Genomic DNA, 26435 nt, shown 5'->3' with positions numbered 1-26435 from the left:
ATGAGTTTTATACTATTTTTGAGACAGAGCTTACTTTTAGTGGTATTTAATTACTTTCTGTTAAAATAACAATGCCAGAATAAAACAGAAATGTATTTATTGCAAAATTGTATACATGTAGATATTTACCCATTGGTAACAAATTACAATGCAGGGATTTATGTTTGACTATATTTTATATCTTTATCATACAAGGTAAACATGTCTATACACTATCACAGAACAATATTGCAAAGGCTGTCTAACTAAAGCTTTACTGAGTATTTCATTCAGCCCTGGGACTGTGCTATTCACCAAGGGAATTCTCAGAGCTGTGACAAGCCGCAAAATATGTTGTCAGTGTGAAAGCAGAATGACTGAGAAGACCATCTGTATAATGTAGAAAACCCTCCAAACACTCTTATTCTGTGTTGCAATATAAGGCAGCCCAGCAGTGTAAGGAAATTAATGTAAAGAATGGAAAAGGAAAGAATGTATTTCAATTAGTCTGTTGTAGAAAAGTCCATACCACTGTCTTGTGCAATGGAAATATAATTCAAGTTGATTAAATGTATGCACATGGCACAAATGATACAATGGAAAGTACTCCATTGTTTACGTTTCAGGATATATTTATATCTTTATATAATTTATGCAAAGAGCTGATTAACATGTGACACATCACTCATTAATACCAGTCAAACCCACTTATATAACCCTTAAACCTCCAAACCCTGTGAGTTTCCAGAAGACATTCTCATTATTTAGCCATAACAGGCTCACTTAGAGCAAGATAACCCAGTCTCTCAACAAGTTGGCTAACAAGTTGGCTGGGTATGGGGCAATCTAGCATTTCCCATGCCTAATACCATAAACAGTTGACACCCCTCACACATTCATATTATGTATCGTGACCCTCTGTTTAGCAAGGTAAGTTGAGGGGTACAAGATCATAACCAGTGCCAGGCATATAGCCTGACTGAAGCAATGTTCAGATTTCCCCAACAAGGCTGTTTAGATCTTTGTGGTGTTTTGTGCTGTGGTTTGAAAAATGAGGCATTTTTCCATGTATTTTCATGTGCTGTGATGCCCAATAGAATATATAAAATGTGTGTCAACACTTGTTAAGAAGCGAACTAAAAAAGTAAAAAGTAGGTGTGAATAGACTTAAACATGGCTTTATATCTAGATACCAAGCTGTGAAAGTGCCAATGTGCTACATATCATGTGTGAACAATTACTTTACCCTGCCTGTAGTAAATCAAAGGCCAGTGATAGGTTATGCTGTCGAACTGGGAACTGAATCCTTCTTTCAATGAAAAAGCTTGCAGGATTGTCTCAGGTTCAACATCTACACTCTCCACAGGGGCGGCTTCACACTAACCTGCTACACTTTCATTAAAGTGCAGTTAATCCTCAGTCTTCATGCAGGTGAGCTGTGCTTTCCCATAGACTTCAATTATGTCCTGTAGTTTCCTTTGGAAGGATTGCCGCACACTAACAGCTTTGGGTGTATTAAATGTGCCAAGCGACCTAGCCCCTGCTCCTGCTGATGACCATGCCCTTACGGGGGCATGGTAATCGGGAGGAGCAGTGGATGAAGCTGCTCTTCACATTTAATACACCCACATCCAGGGGCGGACTGACCATTTGGGAACTCAGGCACTGCTCAAGGGCCCGGGGTCAGTAGTGGGCCCTGTGAGATGCCCCTGGTACCTTTCATAGGTTTTTTTGGGTGTGGTTTGAGTGTGGGCGAGGACACAGGGGCCCCATGATCCCTTATTGCCCGGGGGCCCCATGAGTTGTCAGTCCACCCCTGCCCACAGCTGTCAGTGGGCAGTGATCCTTCCAAGGATTACCTGTCATGCTTTCTGTATAAGCATATTCACGCCAGCAATCTTTCTAATGGGTCATCTGAGCAGTACTTTCAACACCTGGGATAGTAGCTTCAAAAAGCTTTATGGCATGTCCCACTGCTTTGGTGTGCTTTCAGAAAGTGCACCAAAACCACGGGACATAACAAGAAGTTTATAGGAAAGCTCAGCTAACCCTGCCCAAAGCGCAGTGGGGCAGTGTGAAGCTGCCCTAACTTGAACACATTGTATAATACATTATTTGTACGGAACTACTTAATGTTCTGTGTTCCATGGAAAATTTTAAGTCCTATGAAAGGTACCTGGCTATGAGTGCTTACATTGATGTTTTGTTGCATTTCATTATCATACTAATAGAATAGATGTGGTTATGAACAATCCGTTTCTAATACACTTGAGTAAGTACTTGTCTTTGTTAAAGCGAAACTCCACCCAAAAGGGTAAGTTCCGCTTTAAGCCTTTGTCCCCCGCTCCTCATTAAGGATTAGCACCTTTGGGAAGCTGGGGGGGGAGTGGATACCAGAATTTGACAGATATCCGTTCGCACTTCCACTGCGATCGCTTAGGCGATTGGAAGCGGAAGTTGTTCTCCCCCCCTGCCTTCTGGGACACTTGACAGGTTCCAGAAGACTACAGGGCCATTCACAAAGTGCAGCGCTTCTCGTGAATGCACAGTGGGCACCCGGCTGTGAAGCCGCAAGCTGTCACAGCCGGGTGCCCACACTGAAGATTCTGGCACCAGGGAGAGAAGACGGCCAGTGAAACCATGGTGGTGAGATCACAGCTGGATCAAGGGACAGTTAAGTGTCTGTATTTTAAAAGTCAGCAGCCACACTGACTGCTGACTTTTACTTTTTTTGTTTTTCAGGTGGAACTCCGCTTTAAAGAGACAATGCAGGAGATTTACTAAAAATTGAGCAGTCAGAATCTGATGCAGCTCTGCATGGTAGCCACTCAGCTTCTAACCTCAGCTTGTTTAGTTAAACTTTGGCAATAAAACCTGAAAACTGACCGGTTTTACCCGATTTTGCACGCTCCAGTTTTAGTAAATCCCACCCAATATGTGCCTTGTAAAACTGTGTTTCCCTTCTGCAAGTAAAAAAAAAGAATTAAAAAATGCAGGGTGAATTCAGATTATAGGCTCAATTTACTAAGATATATCCTGATTTGCCATACTGCTCTGCACTTGTTAATTTGCTCTCCCTTTCCTCTACCCTTGTCCATTCACAAAAAGTCTTGTTTTCTTTTCACAGAATACAAAGCATTCTTTGACTGGGTAAGAAAGGATCCTGTCCTTCATCCACCTTTACTCTCCCTTGTCCATTCATAGAATGCCTTGTATTCTGGGAAAATAATGCGTGGCTTTTTGTGTCAGGATGAGGGTAGAGGACAGGGAGATTGAACAATAGGATCCCTTTTCTATCACAGCCACAGCTCTACATCCCTTCAACAGCAGAAGTATGGCTGTATGTAAAATCAGGCATTAGAGCAGCTATTGTTTTTGTATTAACCACTTCAGGTTCGGACACTTTTACCCCCTTCCTGTCCTGGCCAATTTTCAGCTTTCAGTGCTATCACACTTTGAATGACAATTGCGCGGTCATGCAACTCTGTACCCATATGAATTTTTTAGCATTTTTTGAGACAGATAAAGCTTTATTTTGGTGGTATTTATTCACCACTGGGATTTTTATTTTTTTGCTATATAAATGAAAATTTTGAAAAAAAGTGTTTTTCTTATAAAATTTTGCAAATAATCTTTCTTTGTAAATCTTGGCCAAAATGTATTCAGTTATCTTTTTATAAAAAAAATAAAATAACCCAAATTAGTTTATAACCAAAAATTATAATTTTTAAAAAAGTTTCCTTCATTTTTATTTTATTTTTTTATATTATTATTTATTTATTTATTTTTACATACTGTGACCCTAGCAGTACAGTGTCACCATGGTGACACTGTACTACTTGTGGGGGGTTATGAAGATTTTTTTTTTTTTTTTTTTTTTACACTGATTGCTCTTACACCCATAAAGGCTGTAAAAACAATCATTTCTCCTTCTCTCTGGCTGCATTTTGCAGCCATTGAGAAATACTGTGTGAGCTGCGATTGGTCACAGCTTGTCACATGGTACAAGGCTGTTGTGAATAGCCTTGTACCATGTGACCTCTGTGATCATTCACAGATTTCACATAGTAAGCAATGATGTCAGAAGTGACATCTTGCTTACTACTCTTCATCTTCGTGATCAGTGATTGGCCAGTCAGTGATCACATGATCGGGACCTCACACAGAGGTCCCGTACAATGATCAGTGTTCCACTGTGTCCAGAGGACACAGCGGGCACTGGATCGCGGTGCTGTGTGCTCCCAGGGAGCGCGCACAAGCAGGGGGCAGGGAGGCCGTTTTCTAAATGGCCACCCACCTCTGCACTGCCACCGTCCAGTCGTTTATATACAACGGCTGGATGGGAAGTGGTTAACTAGCAGCCATGCAGACCTAGGATAGTTTTTACTAGAGGTGCCTTAAAGCAGCCATAGATGCTTCAAATTTCGATCAATCCATGTATGGGCAGGCTGATTGTACCCATGTCGATCCATCGATTTGCTTGGTTAAAACCAGCATGTCAGATTGCTAGCATGCGATTACTGCCAGTGGATTTAAGTGCTAGCAAAAATCACTGTGTGCTCATGGCAGGGACAGCTCCCCAGGGTCCCCAGCCAGAAGAACACAATAGCTCTGTGGGAGGGATTCCCCCATCACCACTGACTGTGTTGATGGGGGAAGCGAGTGATTTTCTTGCCTGCGACCCATAGTTTCGGGAAAGAAAACACATCATCTATGGCTGGCCTATCTTGTGATGTTTAAAAAAAAAGTTTTCTGGAGTTTTAGAAAGATGGGTCCAGGAACAAATGGCTCAAGTTAAATTAAGAAGAAAATTGAGTTCTCCTGCAAGAGCTAAGAGTCACAGAGGCACTTCTCCAGCGGTGGATTGCTGGGGGGGGGGGGGGGGTCTCCTCCTAGTTGGTTTTGCATATTTCCCCTTAGTCTCTTGCCAGTGCAATTCTCATAGTTGGTGAAAGGATGTGGTAGTATCTGACCAGCCTGCTCGATGCTTGTATGCCTATTTTTGCACAGACGTCAGACAGTTCATCTGGGAAGCATAAGGTTGCTGTTTTTCCTTCTTTCTTGACAATCAGCTTCTATCAAAAGCTAAAAACAATTTTTTAGTTGTACTTATTCTTATTCTTAGTGAACTCTGCTTTGACATTTGTATTTAGCAGCAGAGAAATAGCTATGTAATATTACGTTGAGAATCATACTCTGACACAGCAAAAAAAGATTCATGTGTAAGAAAATTAAATGTAACTAAATTTCTCCTGGTGAACTTCATGCAGTTTGCACAGAAGAAACAATTGCTTCAATAAAACATTTCAGGAAGCCAAACTTAGCACTGCCTTGCCTTCAAGACCTATATAACAAGAAGCGCCATATATTAGAAAACCTCTGTCGAATGTTGGGTAAATCCTGAGTAAATCCTCTTAGGCAGATGCTTGAAGCAGAGACATTGATGACATAAGTACTGTGACTGCGTCTCTAAGGACAATCTAAACCCGCTCATAAGACATGTTTTATTGGCACACAAGATTGTTGTGTTCTTCACAGAATTGCTGATGCTCTCATTTTATACTGTTCTAAATATGGTGCATTTAGCATTCTTAATGCATCACTAATCCTAATATTCCAGCTGCCTCATACAAGCTAACTACTGTCAGTTTTTGTAAATGCATGTCTGAAAGTTGCTTTTTGTTGACAGAATTTAAAGATCTGCCTTTTTTCATCACTAGATATACAGCTAAATATAATCTAGTTTATTTAATCTTTGAAAGAGAATAAACGACTTTGTTCAAATCCTAGAAAGTGCATGTCATTCAAAATGGAAAATTATGGTTTGAATGAGTATGTTTTCATCCAGCCATGGCTCCACTGTCATTGGTCACCCACACCATTTTGCTGTAATATTGGGATCCTGGAACTCATCTCCTTGGGATTCTGTAACACAGTCCTTGCTGCCTCTTGCACACAAACAGCTTAATGAAAAACAAAAAAACAAGCAAAGAGAGAGAAAACTACACAAGCACAGGCTCCAGGAAGTATAGTCCCAGTGACCATCTGTGGAGCTGTGTGTGCCTACTTTGCAAGGAATTGGGGTTCATGGAACTGTTCTGACTTTAGCACAGTGCGGTAAGATTTTACCAAGCAACCCCTAGCTCCCTAAATCTGTCTTTTTCTGAATGTGTGAAAAGTTTGTTCTTTGAGAAACAGCAAGCAGAAAGACTGAAAATAAAAGTCTACATATGTTTTCACTTTGGGGTTGATTTACTAAAACTGTAGAGTGCAAAAACTGGTACAGCTGTGCATGATAGCATCTAACTTCAGCTTGTTCAATTAAGCTTTGGCAAAAAATCTGGAATCTGAATGGTTTCTATGCAGAGCTACACAAGATTTTGCATTCTCCAATTTCAGTAAATCAACCCCATTGTGTTTCCAGATAGACTTTGGTAAATAGGTAGGTCTATTATCGAAGCTATGCCTGGGTGGTGCCCACACCAATATTTTATTACCTTGGGGTGATTTAGAAACCAATAAATCAAACGTAGTTATGTAAAATTCATAAATGTATATATGCATTATTATAACAAATATTATTATTATAATACAGGATTTATACAGTGCCAACAATTTGTGCAGCACTTTACAAAATAAAAACAGACAGTATAGTTACAATACAATTCAATAAAGAAGGCCCTGCTTGTTAGAATTTACAATCTAAGAGGTAGAATGTGATGCAAAAGGTAATAACTATTGGGGGTTAGCTGTTGGAGAAAGTAAATAGTCTTCTCGAAAGAGATGGATTTTCAGGGATCGCCTAAAGGTGGATAGAGTAGGAGATAGTCAGACCAATTGGGGTAAGGAGTTTCACAGGAGGAGAGAGGCTCTGGAGAAGTCCTGGAGGCAAGCATGGCAGGAGGTGACAAAAGAATAATACAATGGGCACCCCAGGACAGTACACACAGGCACAACAGCATTGCATTGAGTTAAGAATTATGCAGCAAGTCACTTTCGTGAGGAATCAATGCTTGTCAGTTGCCTGCATTAATTTCAAAGGTAATGCTTTGTAACCACACCTTAACAGCACCTACATCATTTATGGTGTCTTAGTGAAGTATTTATAAAGTGTTATCTGGGTGCTGAGGGAGAGACAGTAGATGTACCTGTATCCCAGAATGCACTGGGAAATAATGGAGAACTGGGACAGAGCAGCTCCAGCCACTTCCTGGTTGTACAGAGCTGCCATGTGGTGACACCATTTGCTTTTGTGTGCAAGCAAAAGCATCAGCCAGCCAGAAATACTGACAAAGCCAAGCAGTAGCAGAGGCATTAAGCATTATTGTCAGTGGCAAAGCTTTTTGTATCAGCAACCTTGTGTTGTAACAAACCAAGTGTCAAAGAGGTCAAAGTATACAAATCCATCTTGCAGAGAATTCACAAAAATAATTGCTATCACACCACAACCTAACCATGCTTCAAAGCAGATCATTTCTTCTAAATCATTTCCCCTTCAAGCACTTCCCCTTACAAAAATAACACTTTAATGGGCATTTATCAAATATTCTTGAAGCTTTTTCAGTGTTTCAAGAACAAAACAAAAACATGTCAAAAACGTGTTATTGAGGATTGCTTCGTTCTTCATAATCAACACGTGTGAACAGGCCCTTACAGTATCGTCAGCGTTTTTAAAAAAAAGTTGTAGCAAATGCAGCTAAATCTTGAGATGTATCCTAACTTACCAATCCGCTGTTTGCCCATACTCGCTAGCTCAAAACCACAACAAATGGTAAATAGTTGTCATAGAATTCCAGTGGTAGAGTCTGGAAGAACCCCTTCACCTTAGCAAAGCTTTTCTTCCTTTCCTCTGTTGATCCACTTTTTCTGGGCTTTCATTTCATGTCTGGATTAAGGCCAAGTAATGTTCCGCTGCTAGTTCAAATGTTCCAAAGGGGCGGTTACAACTCAACCAATCCACCACATTTTTCTCTTCCTCAGTTTGCTTGGAGCTGTGGCCATTTTTTTTTACTTTTCTCACTTTACAGTCACTGACTGTTCTGTTCTTGGACCTCTCCTATTCCCAATCTACACCTCCTCCCTGGGTCAGCGGATAGCTCATTATTTCTACTCTGATGACACTCAAACCTCTCTCTATCCTTCAGCTCACAACATCAGTCTCCTTGGGCATCACTAACTTACTGACTGGCACATTATCTGGAATGTCACACCACTTCCTCAAACTCAATATATCCAAAACCAAGCTCTTAATATTTCCTCCCTCATGTGCCCCTTCCCCTGACTTCTCTGTCAAGATCAATGGCACAACCATCAACCTTTCCCCGTGTGCCAGGGTGCTAGGTTTAATCCTAGACTCTGAACTCTCCTTTTGGCCCCACATCCAATCACTTTCCAAAGCTTGCCATCTCAACCTCTGCAACATCTCCAAAATATGCCCCTTCCTAACCAATGGCACCACAAAGCTCCTAATTCACTCCCAGGTTATCTCTCACCTCGACTACTGCCACTCCCTCCTCATTGGCTTACCTTTACATAGGCTATCCCCCCTCTAGTCCATCATGAATGCTGCTGCCAGGCTCATTCACCTTAACAACCATTTAGTGTCTGCCATCCCTCTCTGCGAATGCCTGCATTGGCTGCCACTCACCCAAATAATTAAATTCAAAATACTAATATCAAATTATAAAGCCATTCACAACTCGGCCCCCAGCTACATCAGTAACCTAGTCTCACAATACAAACCAAATCACTGTCTTCGTTCCTCCCAAGACTGCTCTCTAGTTCCCTTGTCACCTCCTCCCATGCTCGCCTCCAGGACTTCTCCTGAGTATCTCCCATCCTATGGAATTCCCTACCCCAATCTCTCCAACTATCTCCTGCTCTTCTATCTCCTCCCACTTTTAGTCGATCCCTGAAAACCTTTCTCTTCAGAGAAGTCTATCCTGCCTCCTCTTAACAACTGTATTTTATTTTCTCCATCAGCTCATCCCCCACAGTTATTACATTTTGTATCACTTGATCCTCTCCTTTTAGATTGTGAACTCTAACAAACAGGGCCCTCTGATTCCTCTTTTATTGAATTGTATTGTAGCCATACTGCTTGCCCTCAAATTGTAAAGCGCTTCGCAAACTGTTGGCGCTATATAAATCCTGTTGTATAATAATAATGATGAAGTGCCGCTACTATTGCTACTGGCTTGTGTGGCTGCTCTATCACTCTCAGAGAAGAAAAGTGAGAGATGAAGCAAAATGTAGAGAAGAGGGAGAGCAGCTGCTGCAAAGGAAGGGGGAAGAATACAGACATCATTGTCAGGATCTCATGCTAGGATAGAGTCTAGTCCCTCACACAGTATTAAAAACCCTGAAAGGGGGTTTTATTGGCTGGAGTTGGACTTTAATAATGTTTTTTATATTACTAAATAAAATGAATAGTGACCAAATGTGACTGGTTCCTTAGTTGGCTTAATTACTTTTTCATCTGTTTTTAGAAAAAGCCCTAATAGCTGTATCTGTTAAATCATTAATAGACCAGAAAATGACCATTAGGGAATTAATTATGAACAGAAGCTTAAACAACTTAATTAATGAATCATAACAAAGGTTTGCAATTTTAGCTGATAATTAAAACCAATTTTTAGTGTTTTGGATGAATTATTAGACTCTAGCAAACCCATCATTTAAAACCACAAAATTAGAAAGTTCTTTAGAATCTCACCTTATAATTAATGAAGAAGGGAAAATAACCTGTTAAGCATAATTAGTGAAACCAATATAGATATGTATGACCATTACAGGGTGAAGCATGTCACTTATGAAACAAACCTCAGTTGTTAGCTGCTGTTCTCTGAATCATAATAATTAAAGAGCATCAACATTACAGTGAACAGATGTCGTTTCAGGGCCTCAAAACTAGCATACAGCCTATAAGAGTGTAATGAATGGCAGTCGTTTGCATTATGAAACATAGCTTTTAATGTGTTGATGTATTTTATTACAGTGTCCATTCAAAGTGAGCATTTCTATGACTATATTAGTAGGAAATATAAATTGGATTGGCAGATAACTGAGGGGAAATGAGATGTAAAATCAAACAATGCATCTTACATTGCAGTAGGGTGAACATGGTTGTTACTTCTCCCATAACCAGCTTTGCTATATGTTGAAGTAATATTACATTTCAGCTCTTTAACAGGTGTCCTAAAGAATTATTCCAAATGCATATATATTGATTGAGTCACAATCAAAACAGGGCTATGCAATTTGTGGTGCATCCATATTTGCTGATTCCTGCCCAGCCAAGAACAGAAGAGATTAATTCTAGGTCAATAAGTAATATATTGTCCAGCGCATTTATCATAGTTTCTCATGTATCAATTTACCTTGGCACAACTGAGGAAATGGACCTACAGTTTACACTGGGTCCAGCCCTGTGTAGTAGTACTGACAGTAGCCCTTGTGTAAATGAAGCCTGTACGCAGTGGTTGCAGACTTCATTCACAAATGCAAGGTAAAAATAATGTTACAGTGCATTTTTAGACAAATCAAAGAATTATCCTTTAGTCAGTGCATAATGTCAGTTATAGCAAACCTACTGTCATTTTGACTTTTGTATGTAAATATAGTTTCTTTTTATTTAATTCGTAAACATTTTCAACATGCTTTATATCAGAAACCTGCAATCTGCACTCCTGATGAGTTAAGAGCAGCTTTACTTCCCAAATGGACAAATTGTGGTTGTGAAAATGCAATTCTTAGCCAGGGATTCCTGCTTTGACATCTTAGGGTGCCAGATGACCTTGGATCAGCCCAGTGATCTGTATATTATTATTATACAGGATTTATATAGCACAACAGTTTGCGCAGCGCTTTACAATATAACGGGAGACAGTACAATTACAATACATTTCAGTACAGAAGGAATAGGAGGGCCCTGCTCGTGGAGCTTACAATCTAAAGGAAGGGGGAGGTGATACAAAAGGTGATAGATGTGGGGGATGATCTGGCGGAGGTGATTCAAGTACAGTACTTAGGTGGAGGTGGGGTAGGTTTCCCTGAAGAAGTGTTTTCAGGGATCGCCTAAAGGCAGACAGGGTGGGGGCTGACCGGATATGCTGTGGTAGGGAGTTCCAGAGGATGAGAGAGGCTCTGGAGAAGTCCTGGAGGCGAGGAAATATTACAAGCTCAGTTTTTGAAAGATTGAGTTTAAGGTAGTGATGTGACATCCATGCTGATATGACGCTTAGTAGATTTGTGATATGTTAGGGGGTTGAGGGGGTGAGCTGGGGAGTGGAGAGATAGATCTGGGTATCATCAGCATAGAGGTGGTATTGGAAGTTATGGGAGGTTATCAGTTGGCCCAGGGAGGAGGTATAGAGAGAGAAAAGGAGGGGCCCAAGGACAGAACCTTGGGGTACCCCAACAGAAAGAGGAAGCGGAGCGGAGGAGGAGGAGTTGTATGTGACACTGAAAGTGCGCTGAGAAAGGTAAGGGGAGAACCAGGAGAGAGAAGAGTCACGGAGGCCGATGGAGTGTAGTTTACTGAGGAGGAGCGGGTGGTCGACTGTGTCAAAGGCAGTGGAAAGGTCAAGGAGTATGAGTATGGAGTAATGGCCGTTGGTTTTAGCAGTTAGTAGGTCATTAGTGAGTTTTAGTAGGGCAGTTTCTGTGGAATGTTGTGGGCGGAAGCCAGACTGTCGGGGATCAAGAAGGTTGTTGTTGGTGAGGTAGCAGTTCATATGGTTGTGAACAAGGTGCTCGAGAAGCTTGGAGGCAAACGGGAACAGGGAGATGGGTCTTAAGTTATTCAAACAGGTGGGGTCCAGAGAGGGTTTTTTGAGGATGGGGGTAACCAGTGCATGTTTGAGTGGGGAGAGAAATATTTTCTGAATTAACATATGTAATTTAGGGAAAATCTAATGTACATACAAGGAGGGCTTGGCCTGAGTTTCTGACACTAGCTTAATTTACCCTAATGCTGAAAATGCACATAATGCTACATATGATACACATTCCCTCGCTTGCTGGGTTAAAAAAGTCTCTTAAGGAAAACAATTCCCCTTCTTCCAATGTGGCCCAGGAAAGTTAAAAAGGTTGAACACCTCTAATTTAGCTCAAATTGAGTGACCTCATTTTCCAGGGACGGTCCTGAACATTAGTTCCTGTAAGTTTTGTTTCTGGAAATGTTTCTGTTTTCTACACTGACAACTCATTATTTGGGCAAGGCCAACATGTTAAGGGAATGTTTAAGACTGTAATTTGCTTCATTAAAAAGCAAACATTTCCCTTGTTCAGCTGAAAAATCTGACATTAGCTCAGCCTCAGCATAAATTTCGACGTGTATTGTTCTTCAGTTCTACAAAAGCATGTGGGAAAGCTTTTGCTACAGAGTAGACTGCATGCAGCTCTAAAAGCCAGACCCGTCTAGGCTCCTAATGACCCATGTTTATTTCTTAGTGTGTATGGTGTCAACCAAGAGAAGAAACAATTTTCCATTATTATTATTCAGGATTTAAATAGCACCAACAGTTTGCGCAGCATTTTAAAAATAAATGGAGACAGCACAGTTACAATACAGTTCAGTGCAAGAGACATCAGAGGGCCCTGCTCATTAGAAGTTACACAATCTAAAGGGGATGGTCAAATGATACAAAAGCTAATAACTGTGAAGGATGAGCTCACTGAGAAAGTAAATGTACAATTTATTTGTTGGAGACAGGATAGGCCACTTTGAAGAGCTGAATTTTCAGGGATCACTTAAATGCAGACAGATTTGGAGATAGCTGGACAGATTGGGATAAGGAATTCCAAAGGATGGGAAAGGCATGGAAACATTCCTGGAAAATGTAGGTAGTACAGTTGTCTTGCAAAATTGCAAGAAATATTTTTACCTTTCCTATATTATACGAAATGCAATTTGATTTACTAAAGGAACAGAAAATGTTCAGTGGATATAGTTAAGACAGGACCTTATTTTTTCCATTTCCCTGTACATGACTGAGTATTCAAGGTGAACATGATGTCACTTTGTTTACTATGATTAGCAAACATTCGCTATTCTTTTAGTCACTAAACTCCACTGCATGTTTTGCCCCTTTACATGGTTACATTTCTAGAATCCTTTAATATTAAAAATTTAAATATTTCCTCACCTGCAAGATGCCACTTTTCAAGCTGCCATTCACTGTGGACAGCAACACTATCTAATAATGATGTACGGTATAGTGTACCTTAGACACTTGGAATAAATGTCTGTTTGAGTTCCTTAAACAAAGTAAAGCTCATGATGAGGGATGACGGGGCATCTTCAAGCCTACACATAACAATAACCAGACCAGATGTGTAAGTTACCTTATATCACTTCAAAGATTAATTTGTATAGAATGAATCCATGCTTTATGCAAAGTTAGTATGGATGAAAAAAGACAAAAGTCCATCCAGTTCAACCATTAAAAAAAAAAAGAAAAAAGTTATATTCCTATACCCACAGTTGATCCAGAGGAAGGCAAAACCCAGCAAAGCATGATCCAAATTGCTCCTGCTGGGGAAAAAATTCTTGATCCCCCGAGAGGCGATCGGATATTCCCTGGATCAACTTTACTTATAAATGTTAGTATCCAGTTACTGTATATTCTGTGTATCTAGGAAAGAATCCAGGCCTTTTTTAAAGCAATCCACTGAGCTGACCAGAACCAAAGTCTATTCCACATTTTCACAGCTCTCACTGTGAAGAAACCTTTCCATGTTTGGAGATTAAATTTTTTTCCTACAGACGTAAAGAGTGCCCCCTTGTCCTCTGTGATGACCTCAGGGTGAATAGCTCTACACCAAGTTCACTATATGAACCACTGATGTATTTATAAATGTTGATCATATTCCCCCTTAATCTCCTCTTCTCAAGAGAGAATAAATTCAGTTCCTCTAATCTTTCTTCATAGCTGAGCTCCTCCATGCCTCTTATCAGTTTGGTTGCCCTTCTCTGCACTTTCTCCAGTTCTCCAATGTTCTTTTTGTGAATTGGTGCCCAAAACTGAACTGCATATTCCAGATGAGGTATTACTAATGATTTGTACAGGGGTAAAATGATATCTCTCTCTCTCTGGAGTCTATACCTCTTTTAATACAAGAGAGGATTTTGCTCACTTTAGAAACCGCAGCTTGGCATTGCATGCCATTATTAAGCTTGTTTAACAAAGCTAAAGGTTCACTTTAATGCAGACCTCCAAAGCAGAATATACCTACTCTTTCTTGTTTCCTTCCATTCCGTCACTGAAAAAAACGATAGTCCTGTGTAGGGTATGAGTTGCTGGAGTGGCATCGTACATGGGGCTATGGGCTCTCTGCTCTACAGCACTGATTGGCCCAACGTTATCAGTGAGTGAAATGTTTCTTTATATCCAAAAGTACTATGTCAGAGAGAAAAGGAACGATAACTATATTCTGCTAGGGATAGGGGGATCAAACCTGTGCTTTATCCAGAATAGGCTTTAGGAACACCCATTTGTTTGGTAGTTGTTTGGTATTTTTGTATTATTTAAAATCAATGTGACATAATCTCAAATATAATTTTAATCCAATAAAGGATGTTCCAGCTAAATTTGAAAACAAAAAAGGTTATTCCACCTAAACTGGAAAGTAAAAAAGAAAAGAAAAAAGTTTAGTAGACCTGTGACTGTTTTGCTCCCAAGCTGGTGACAGAAATGATGACCTCTCTTATGTGAATTCTTGGGATTTTAAAATAATTTATGATAGCAGGCTTTTCCCAAATAAAACATTGGCATACAAAAATTGTCAGTACATTCAATGACTTGACAATTGTCATTTGAAAGTACTTCAAAATGTTTAAAATTCAATTTTTGAACGAGTGGACTTTACTGAATGAAAACCACATGCACTGTTAGAAATTAATTTGTTTTAAAACATTTTTCCATAGTGCTCTTTCAAATTTTCTTGTTATTGTGGTCAAAAATTAATGTCACTTTTATACCATTAACAATTTAAAAAATTGAAGAAATGTTCTTTAAATTAAAAGGTTTAACTCCTTGGCCCTGAGCGTACGCAAATATGCAGCTTCTCGACAGCTAGGCCTTGGTGTCGAGGGGCCATATATTTGTGTACCCAATGTCAGCAAAAGATGTGGCGAGAGTGCACGCCTTGTGCGCTCCCAGCACATTTACCAGCGCCTCATGGATGGGGCGCTTTCCGTTCATGTGACCGCGCAAAAACCCAATCACCGAGAGGTCACATGACCCTAAACCCTGCCCCGCTTCCCAGCATGACAAACCCCTTAAAGGGCTGGGAGGCGCTTGTGCCAAGGGGTTAAACTAAATTCTACTAGTGTATGGTCAGCTTTAGATACCTTCTTACCATTAAATTGTATTACATGAATGCTACCTGCTATAAAAGATGAGCAAAAGGTTTGCTTTGTTCTTTTACAGAAATGTGATTATGCTAATCAGGTTTATCATGTTTTCATTTTTTATTAACCTCTTGGCGCCTGCCGAACGCAAATGTGCACATTTGCGTCCTATTAAAAAAAATATGTGCTGAGAGCGTGCTCCCTGCATGCTCCCAGCACACACGTTCCGTACTCACGGAAAGGTCCTGATCTCCTCTATCGATCGGGACCTTTCCCGATCATGTGACTGCCATGCCAGCGAATCACGGCAGTCACATGACCCTAAGGCCACGCCCCGCCTCCTGGCTTCTGGAACCCTTAAAGGGCCGGAAGGCGCCGGCGCCAAGGGGTTAGGATAGTCATTAATGACCATATTATATTATGATATGGGAACAGTCACGTGATTATATGAAACATTTGTTTTACAGGAAGCAGACACTGATGAAAACCAAGGTACATTAACCTTTGAAGAGTTTTGCGTCTTCTACAAGATGATGTCATTACGAAGAGACCTGTACCTCCTGCTTTTAAGTTATAGTGACAAAAAAGACCATTTAACAGTGGATGAACTAGCCCAGTTTCTCAAAGTGGAACAAAAGGTATGTAAGTTGTTCTGTAGCTGCTGTGCAACATAAAAGTTGCCTTTATACGATTTGAAAGTACAATGTACTTAGCTAGCTCTTTGTTGCTCTGTCCCAACTTTTTGAGACATGTTGCTGCCATCAATTTTGAAAGTACCTTATTTTTTTCTTAAAATAGTACATTTTCTCAGTTTGAACATTTGATTTGTTTTCTGTTCTCCACTGTGAATAAAATATAGGTTTATGAGAATTGCAAATCATCGCATTATGTTTTTTATGTAGAAATTACACAACATCCCAACTTTTTTGGAATTTGGGGTTGTAATAGAACATGTATGTGCAATGCATATCAGCTTCCTGCCAAGTGCGGTAAAAATTAGAACAGAGTAGATGAATCCTAACTTTGCACTGTGCCCTGTGCAGACTTCTGGTTAAAGCAGTGATCCAGTCACTCTAGCAGGAAATTAAATTTAGGGCTTCTTCACCCCATCCTGTTTTATGTGCGCTGTAATGCAGGAACACAGCATGATAAATGCAAATGAAAACCAATTGCCATAATAACCTATGAAGCTCTTCACGTCAGTGTATTGCAATGAGCAGGTGTTTCATTTTTGAAAAATCCTGCTACCTGCATCTTTTGTGTTTTGATAAAAAGGCTTGTTCCATGTATGGAAAAAAAATTGAAAAATGCTACAAAATAGGTGGATCACCCTGTGTCATCAGTCATATAGATGTGGGTTAATACCGAAAATTGAAAGCATATAAAGAAATAAACAGCCCTAAAGAAAGGCTGTAGAGTAATTGATGGTACAAAAATTGCTTTATTGTGAATCTCGCATAAAAAATGTAAGAAAGCTTGCAAGGTGAAAAATACACTTCAAAATAATTGCAGACGAATAAAGCTGGTAAAAGTACCCAGCATCATGTATATGCTCCATAAATTTAATCCATTATCCACAGAAGTGGTAAATACCACATATCTAGGTAAATGAATTACGACATGTCATCGTTAAGTGAAAACATATGATCTTAGTGGCGTATTACAAAATTATATAAGTTCCGATTATCCAAAAAGGAAAATGATGGGATCACGCAAACCCCACGGAACAAAAAGTAATCATGTAGGCCCATATGCAAGCATTATCACCACTTATCAAAAAAATCAACGATGAAATTTAGCACCATTAATCACAAGGGACAACCAAATTGAACATATATTGTACATACAGCATAATTAATAAGCCTGGTCCCATTGATAAATTAACATAGACTGACAATATATCATGTGTGTCATTTTATGACCTGATATAGAATAAAGCATAGCATTTGTATGAAATAGTACCAATCATCCCCAAGTAGAGAGGTAGTTTGATAGACAGGTACTAAATCCACACACCAATCTGCAATGCAAACTGACCAGCATAAATGAATATAAGTAGTGAAGATCTGCTGTAGTGATAATATTGAAAATAAAAATGTTGCAGGGATTGACCCCATAAATTTCCCTGACATATAGGCCTTAATGGTGATGTGGAAAGTCAAATGTTGCAGGGATTGACCCCGTAAGTTTCACAGACACTTAGGCCTTAATGATGGTATGGAAAGTCAATTTAAACTGTTACTTTACAGCCTTTCTTTAGGGCTGTTTATTTCTTTATATTGTTCCATGCAGGGGCGGACTGACAACTCATGGGGCCCTCGGGCAATAGGGGATCATGGGGCCCCTGTGTCCTTGCCCAAACTCAAAAAAGCTTATGAAAAAGGTACCAGGGGCATCTCATGGGGCCCCCTACTGATCCCGGGCCCTCGGACAGTGCCTGAGTTTCCAAATGGTCAGTCCGTCCCTGGTTCCATGTATGGCCAGCTTTGGAGTCCACGCTGTGACTGACAGAAATGGTTGCACACCTGATGATTGGGAATCACACTGATTGTTTCCTGATCATGTTATTATCATGATAGTCATTTGGGTTAGTAAATTATTTACAGAGTTGTAGTCAAGTAAGTGTTCTGATTCAGAGACCTCTGTTTGATTTGTCTGTCAGCTTAGCTGTATATATGAAACCTGGGTAGCTATTGGTCATTTATCTTTTTTTAATTTTAAAATGTGCTATTTCTGTTTTACTTAGGGTACAGCTCTAATCATTTAGAATGAGCAGCCCGTAAGGCTTACTTATACCCTTACACATAGGGGTTGATTTATTAAAGGCAATAGACTGTGCACTTTGCAAGTGCAGTTGTACTCATTTTCCCCAGAGCTCAGTAAATGTGGTAAAGTTCTGCTGATTTCTTTCATCTAATCACGTGGGAGAAAAATGTAGTTTTTCATATTTTCCTTGCACCTTATTGTTTTTCTTTACAAAGTGAAGCTTCACCACATTTAAATTTAGTAAGGAAATTTAGTTCAACTGCACTTGCAAAGTGCACAGTCTGTTTGCCTTTAGTAAACACACCCCATGCGCTAGCCATTTTGGCCTAAAGCCATTGTAGTCAGAAAGCCAGTCCAGAGCAGATATAATTCATGCCTTCTGTAGTAAAGCAGTGGTAAGCTATTGTGTGTAAACCTGTTTTTCCTATAATTTTGCTGCTGGATATACTTTGAAGAGTTGAACACAATTTAGGATGGTAGGTTTTTCTTCAATACTGTCAGATAGTAATAATCATTGGCAAGTAGCTTGGTTGTGAGTGAGTAGATAATGACTTTAAAGCCAGTAGGTGGCCTGCTAAAATGTCACCAGCATTGAACTGAGCAATAGATCAATATCAGTGATGAGCTTTGCAGGAGGATATTAATGCTGGGTTTGTGTCAGAAATTACCAGCTATTCTGACATACATATCCTATCAATAAAAAAACTCTTGTTAGAAGGTTAGAAATACACCTTGTGCTACAAAGATATATTAATATATATATATATATATATATATATATATTTATGTATTATAATGTATGTATTACTGCATTGCTGGCCAAACATCATCGGATGATCTGTCTACCATAATGATCTGTCTACCATACGAAAAGTTCCAATAATTGCCCATTCCCTAGCCGATCGTCAAGCTCCATTTAATGTTGACAGTATTTTTCCTTCTGGATTTTGTCACACTGTGTGGTTAAAGGATTGTTTCACTTAGTCAGCTAACTTTTCTTCCAAATTTTTTTGGGCCTGCTGTGTGTCTGTGATTGCTTTTATTGACATGTGGCTCAAAAGTGCCATAATTTGTCCTGCAGCCTAGACTCTGCAATTGTTGCTAATAAAAATTGCTTGTTTTTTGGCTGCTGTCTGTATGTGCAATTATATCGGTGGCTTGCAAATCTTCAATTACGTTACCTGATATGATCATCGTTTTATATCTTTGTGTTTAATGTATCATTTAACCCATGTACACATGATTTAATGTATGTGTGGTGTATTCTATCATTTAAATCATCCACATACAGCTAAATTAGAATGTATGTAAATACCTTTTTACTGCATTCTCATTTAGCAATGTAAGGATAGTTTAAATGATACAATACTCCACACATACATTAAAACATATGGACATATGATTCTTTTTTTAGTTCTTCAGTTAGTCTATGTGAATATATGACTGGAGCTATGGCAGTCATGTGATTGATCAGAAAAAAAAAAAAAACCTCACAATCACAATCTGCTTACCCTGTACATTGAGAATGCATTTCTAATGTAACACCAACCTATTATTACTGCATGCTTATATTTTTTATTAGTCTCCAGATCAATTGCAAAGTCCATTACTTACTTTTATTCTGTAACATTTACCTTGTGCTAATAAAATTCTTAGTCCTTTCATTCTAATAAAAATATTAACAGTAGAATAAATGTATTGCCAAATCACACTGTGTGCTTTTTTTAAAATGTATCCTCATGAAGTTTGGGTCCCCCTATAGTCCTGCACAGCCAGGCAGCACACATTTTCTTCTTCCACACTTGCACACTGAGACAGCAACCAGACCTTAGGCTTGTTTTTGAGATTTTACTGGGGGAATTAGAACTTAGATGGGGTGAGGGGGTGTATGGGATGCCCAAGGACAAAGGTAACAGAGGACAAACTCCTTATAAACCATGTACAAGTCTTTACAGTGAAAATTCTTCTGGAGAGCTAGCCATCATCTCCTACAGTACCATCCCAGATCCCAGATGAATCCTTTCATCATCCAGCTGTACTGGGTGAATCTCTGGGCAGTAAATCCAGTGCCTGCCACTGCAGTGTGAAACAGTCTCGGGTAAGAAGCTAATACAGTTTCCCACGAGAGTGCCTATTTCCCCTTGTTGGCCCAGGGGGTGCAGGTCTACTCACTTGGTCCCTCTGCTGTGTTGCTAGTAGGTTGGTGGCTGCTACCAGGCCTTCTAGCGGGGCCGCTCCTTCCCTGCCACACAGGTGATCCTCTCTCGGGGCTGGTGACGTCCCAAGCTTTCCTTCTTCCAAGGTCCCTCTGCCTGAAGGTGAGGCCCTCTCCCTCAATCTGGGCCCTTTCACAGGCTCCTGCATCTCTTCTTCTCTCACATCTTCCACCCGAACTCTCCTCCAACTCTCCTGCTGCTGAGCAGGCTCAGTTACTCTTAAAGGTTACCCTAAGGCTGGCCATACACTATGCAATTTCTGTCCATTTCTGTCCAATTTCCTTTAAATTTACCTTCAGCTATGTTGTGCAAGGGCCTGCCTAATTGAATACAATTGAAAGTGTTGTTAGGTATGACCTCCTATTATATGGTTTTTGGTAAATCTAAACCAAAAATCTCAAGAAAATTGTATAATGTATGGCCAGCTTTAGAGTATAGGTCAGCTACTCCTCAGATCCACCCTACTTCTTCTAGATCTTTCTCCAAAGTTCTAGAGCAGGGGGAAATTCCAGGGGGCTAGTCTGTGGAGCCTATCAAAAATATGACACATCCAGGCTGCTACTCAGCCCTAACTAACAATTGGAGTCTAGCTCCGCCTAGCTGACTAGGAGGGTGCAACACTCAGATCTGTTTTATATATGATTAAGCACAAATAGCTGAAATTCAGGCAGATATAAACAGAATTTCAGCTGTGTTCTGTCAAAAAATAATAAAAATACATGTTTACCTACAACGAGCATATGTACCTGAATAGTTCTATTAGCTTCCTGCCATCTACTGCACAGCAGCATTTTAACTGGGAGAGGGCAGGTCTAAGAGCCTATTAGTCTCTGCTGTTTGCATATGTACTGGCAGAGAACATGCTTATAGGAAGAAAAAGAAAAGTGAGCTAAGGAAATAAAATCGGTGCGTTGCTGCTCCTTCATTGTCCAGTCAGGCTGTGTGTAGGGGATGATTGTGCTGCATTCCTTTAATCTAACAGACATCTAAGTGTGTAAACAAACCTCTATCGCACTTTAAATTCATTTCAAATCTTTATTTATTACAGATACAGCCAATGTGTTTCAGGGGAAAGTACTCTTCAGGCTAACATGTAAAGAACAATAAAAATGAAATTAACTAAAATAGTATTTTTAGCAGTATTGGCTACATTAGTGTTATTTAAAATCTTATTTAACCAAAACAAATAACAGTAAAGTATTTGTATCTACATATATACATATATATGCATGTACACACTCATACATATATTGTAAAGGATGCAAGGGATGGGTCCTAGGAACTAAGCACGTTTTCCAGGTTTTTTAGGTTTTTATCCTTTTAAGATGGATGATTTCAGTGCAGTTTTGGAATACACTTGGCTTCTCACCTGAGCAGTGTGAGGAGTTCTGCTTGGAGAGGGGTAAACTAACTTACAGTTTTTCTAAGATTAGTAAGTCCTTATTGGTATCCGGAATTTAGAGGCTTGGAGAGACTTTGAGTGATTACAAGGACATTGGTCCTGAAAGGGTTAACCCGCCTGCAGGAGAGGCCTGAAAAGGAGCAGGAAGCAATTAGCAGGTGTCTGTGAGGTAGAGTGTGACGCAGGACACACTTAGGAGGAAGAGTGATGGACTGCTTGTGATTTAGACATGGCTAAGCTGCTGATGACCTGTCCTTTGCGATTCTTGAGGTAGGTGGGGACTTAACCCTGTTGGTTTTACCAAAGTGGGTGGATGGTGATCCCAGGCGCCCAAAAAAATAACTAGTGCTTTACTCCAACAGAGAAAGTGATGTCACCCTCCTGGCTGGACTGTTTGGCAGAGGTTTATTAGTTATTGAAGTGGCTGGACAGAACTAACTAAAATCCTGTGGGCTAAATAATATAGGTTTTGTTCTGTGCTTTAGAACAAGGATAAGAAACAAGGGAACTCCCTGAAAGCTTGTCCAGAAAATTAAAATATGCAAATAAAAAGTAATACAGTTTTTTGATGGTCATACAAATTCCCGGTGCAAGGCTGCTTTTCTTAAGATCAGTTTTAGTTTCAGTGGTAGAAAGGAAAACAAAATATTTTTCGATTGGACACAAGCTGCCGTTAGCATCATCAATCAGGGTGATTTGATACTTTGCAGTCCATTCACTCATTTGTTCTTCTTGTGATCTATGGATGAAATTGATCCTGTCCATGCTTGTTCAGCCAAAGTTTCATGCAATCTGTCTCAAACAACAATCCATCTGATCCATTATCTATCATCTGCAGCTTTGCACTGCAGTTCAGGTTTATTATGTCTAAGTGCTTACAAATCTGTGATATTTCATAGGTGTTTTATGTACTGCCGGAGCGTTTTCTACTTTAGAACTAGAGTCTATGTAATGAGGACTGTTTACATTGATCACATCATGTGGTAGAGGGGCAGGACTGAACGGTTTTGTATTTAGCTTCTGTTGTATTTAATAATAAGCCTATGTTACAATTTCAGACATCTTTGTCAGTTCATATGCATGTCTCGGTCATTTTGCCATCTGTCTATGAATTGACATCCAGAAAATGTCCTGGAAAAATAAATCTGGTCGTAATGGAGCTATTTCTGACATACTCCACTGCAGTGCTGCTGTTATCAAAGCTTGTAATGACTAGAATATTTATAAATCTCTATGTATTCAGCTGCCAGTATATATGTGCATGCAGTTGAACTATGGTATGCTGCTCATTAAGTGACTATATAACAACATTTTGAGTGCAGTACATGTCAGTCATTAATCATTCGATCAGTCATCACCTCCTCTCCCACTAAAAATAATTTTTTCTGGTTTTTTGTTTGTTTGTACAGTATTTCTCAGTTTACTGGACAATTTGGAGTTAAAGTGGAATAGATTTCCTTACTGCTAATGTAGTCTTCTTTTATTGATCAAATATGAAAGACTTTGGTCAAGATGTTTACAAGCCACCTGGACAAAAAATATGCAAAAAAAATGAATATCTGATAACCAAATTGCTGAAATTGGCAAAACTGTAGAAATTGTGGCCAGATTAAAAAATGTGAGGAGCTCATACAAAATTTTCTTTTCACATTTGTCATACTTTAATGACCCAGATTTTAATATTGCACAAAAATAACCTGAGTAAATAAGAAATCACTTAAATAGAAGCTGCCTAACAAAGTGAAGCATGCTAAAAGATTTCAAAAAGCAACACACCATGCAACGATCTAAAGAAATTCAAGAACAGATGAGAAACAAAGTAATTGACATGTATCAGTCTGGAAAGAGTTACAAGGCCATTTCTAAGGCTTTGGAACTCCAGTGAACCATAGTGAGAGCCATTATCCACAAATGCAGTAAACCTGGAACAGTGGTGAATCTGTACAGGAGTGGCGGGACTACCAAAATTACTCCAAGAGCAAAACGATGACTCATCCAGGAGGTCATAAAAGAACCCAGAAGAACGTCTAAAAACTAAAGACTGGGCAAATATGGCTGTTAGGGATCCGGGTATGACCAGAAATGTGTGGACTGACACAGGGAAGTAGCAGGCTTCAGGAACACAGGCGTAGTCAGGGCTGGAGAGGTGGAATGGTCAGGCGGGCCGTAAGGTACTGTCAGGCACCGCCCGGCGGGATCTCTAGTGACCCACAGACCAGGATTCCCCAGGGCGCGGAGTCTAAGCCCCAGTCTACCTTTTCACCAGAGCCCCTGATGGTGGGGATGGACTTAGCGCAGGACTGAGACCAAGTCGCGGCCCCTGAGTGCACCCAACTGTGGTAGAGGGGTCTGCCGAGGGTATGTACCGGGGGAAAGCCTGATGTGAAGGGGCTGGCAGGTTTGGACAGTAGTGACTGGATCTGTGCGGGATGGATGGATCGTCTGGGTAGCATCAGGCGTAGTCAGGCAGGCCAGGTCAGCAACGTGCGGGCAGTGAGGTACCAGAGGAGCAGGCAGAGAATAGTCAGGGTCACAAGCCGGGTTGAGTAACTCACGGGCAGCGCGGTACAGAGGATCAGGCAGAAGGACGGTCAGGCAAGCCAGGGGTTCAACAGGAGACGGTCAGCAGAGGTCAGGATCAAAGCAGGGTCAGCAACTAGGCAGATAAGCAGGAACACAGGATACCAGGTACAGGGGCTCATGGGAAACATACACCAAAGCACTGATCACAGGCCTGGTCATTCCTTAAATACACCTCCTGCAATCAGCCCCAGGTGTTGGCTGACTGCAGGAGTGAGCTTCTGGCTGCTGAGAGCACCCGCTGGTCAGCCCTGGTACTGCAGCCCACATGGCAGGTGAGTCCCACCACCAGTGCTGAGTCCATTCCTGACAATGGCATCTATGGGAGAGTTCCAAAGCAAAAGCCACTGCTGATCAAAAACAACACAAAGGCTTTTCTCACATTTGCCAAAAAACATCCCAATTGTCCCCAAGACTTTTGGGCAAATATTCTGTAGACTGATGAGACAAAAGCTGAACTTTTTGGAAGGTATGAGTATCGTTACATCTAGCTTAAAACTAACACAGCATTTCTTAAAAAGAGCTTCATACAAATATGGTGGTGGTAGTGTGATGTTCTGGGGCTGCTTTGCAGCTTCAGGAGCTGGATGAAATGCCACAATTGATGGAACCATGAATTTTGTACTCTATCAGAAAATCCTGAAGGAGAATTTCTGGCCATCAGTTCCTGACCTCAAGCATACTTGAGTTATGCAACAGGGAGTTTAGGGGGAAATTTCTTTTTCACATACGGCAAAACAGGCTTGGACAGCTTTTTCCCTTAATAAATTAAATTACCATTTAAAAAACTGCATAATAAAATTTGTTTGAGGATCTGAATCATTTAAGTGTGATAATTATGCAAAAAAATTAAAAATCAGAAAGGGGGCAAATACTTTTTTACAGCACTGTATTAAGAATGGAGAATTATTTCAATTTCTTTCATTCAACCCTCAAGCTGAATGATAAAAAAAACTATATGGCCAGATTTAGGGTGGCTGTAGACAGAGATTTCCTTTAAAGCCAGCCATACATGGATTGAAATTAGGCTGGTTCAGCAGGGACTAATTAGTGTTGTCTGACAGTGGGGAAGTCTCTCCGTTGTCAGACTACAATAACGCAGCAGGGATGATTCCCCCATCCACATCATGTGTGTGGATGGGGAAATCAAGACGTTTTCTTTTGATGAACCTGCTGGTTAAATGAAAAAAAAAATGTTACATGTATTACCAGCCTAAAGACAAGAGGCAGTAAGATTTGTCTATCATCATCTTGCTGACAACTGCACTCTCACATTTGATGCACAATACCTAGCAGTGGGGGGAAATGACCACTTCCTTGACTTCCAGACTGGTGGAAGAATCTCTGTCAGCATTAATGAGAAATGTAACTGTCGTGTGTATTTGTTCTTGCTCCACTCTTTGCTCATATGCTGCCCAGTTATTCCAAGCTATATTTCAAAAGATACAGTGATTGCAAATACGTGTCTGTACTTTAGGTGACCTTAGAGTTCACAGTGATTACCTTATTTTCAGAAGGTCTTAGGAGGGTAAGCTAATAAGGCCACTTATCTTACAAAATTAGAAAATTGTCGGCTAAATAGTGGTGCTGGCTGTTGAAATACAATAGCCATAGCAGTAAAATTTCTCCATCCACTCTGTATAGCATGGCTGGAAGAATCTGCTTGAATTTATTTTGTCATGTAGCTTGCAGGCTGAATGAAAAAATCAATATGTGAATGGTCAGCTTTATGGTGGCTGTTGACAAACAGACCACCCTTTAAGGCCAATAGGGCGGCAAACAAAAGAATCTCTGTCAGCATTAATGAGCAAATTAAAGCTGAACCGAAGGATCTAGCTATCAATTACCTTGCAGTTAGAGATTACACTCTTAAAGCTCAGCTGAACACAGTTTAAATGATATTGTCTTCCTTTTCTTGTAATCCACTATTTTCAGTCCCAGTGATGTCATAATAGTCTTTGGAAAAAAGTGCTTCCTCCTGCTGTCGGGAGGAAGACTTTATCTCTTGTTGCGGATCACATCTGAGCAGGGAAAGAGGACTACATTTCATTTCCCATAAATACATAAAAGTGCAGCGCTTAAAAAAAGTGACAAATAATCATAAAGAAACAGTGAAAGGTGTATAAAAAAAAATTCC

The 26435-nt window shown here is 40.1% G+C and overlaps 1 protein-coding gene across 1 annotated transcript in view; it reads left to right on the top strand.

The window, feature by feature from the left end:
* Nucleotides 1-26435, top strand: part of LOC149434185 (1-phosphatidylinositol 4,5-bisphosphate phosphodiesterase eta-1-like) — a gene marked incomplete at its 3' end in the record, with an annotated part of 101720 nt that overhangs the window by 58024 nt on the left and 17261 nt on the right. The window contains exon 5 of the mRNA XM_089663990.1: nucleotides 15802-15972. Within this exon, the coding sequence (XP_089520116.1) occupies nucleotides 15802-15972 (171 nt within the window). The remainder of the gene's footprint in view (nucleotides 1-15801; nucleotides 15973-26435) is intronic.

Source organism: Staurois parvus, unplaced genomic scaffold, assembly GCF_062004578.1.
Source record: "Staurois parvus isolate SC_StPar_1 unplaced genomic scaffold, SC_StPar_1.0 ptg001806l, whole genome shotgun sequence".
Classification (NCBI taxonomy): Eukaryota; Metazoa; Chordata; class Amphibia; order Anura; family Ranidae; genus Staurois; species Staurois parvus.
Note: the sequence above shows the minus strand (reverse complement) of the source record. Positions and strands in the feature narration are given on the sequence as shown.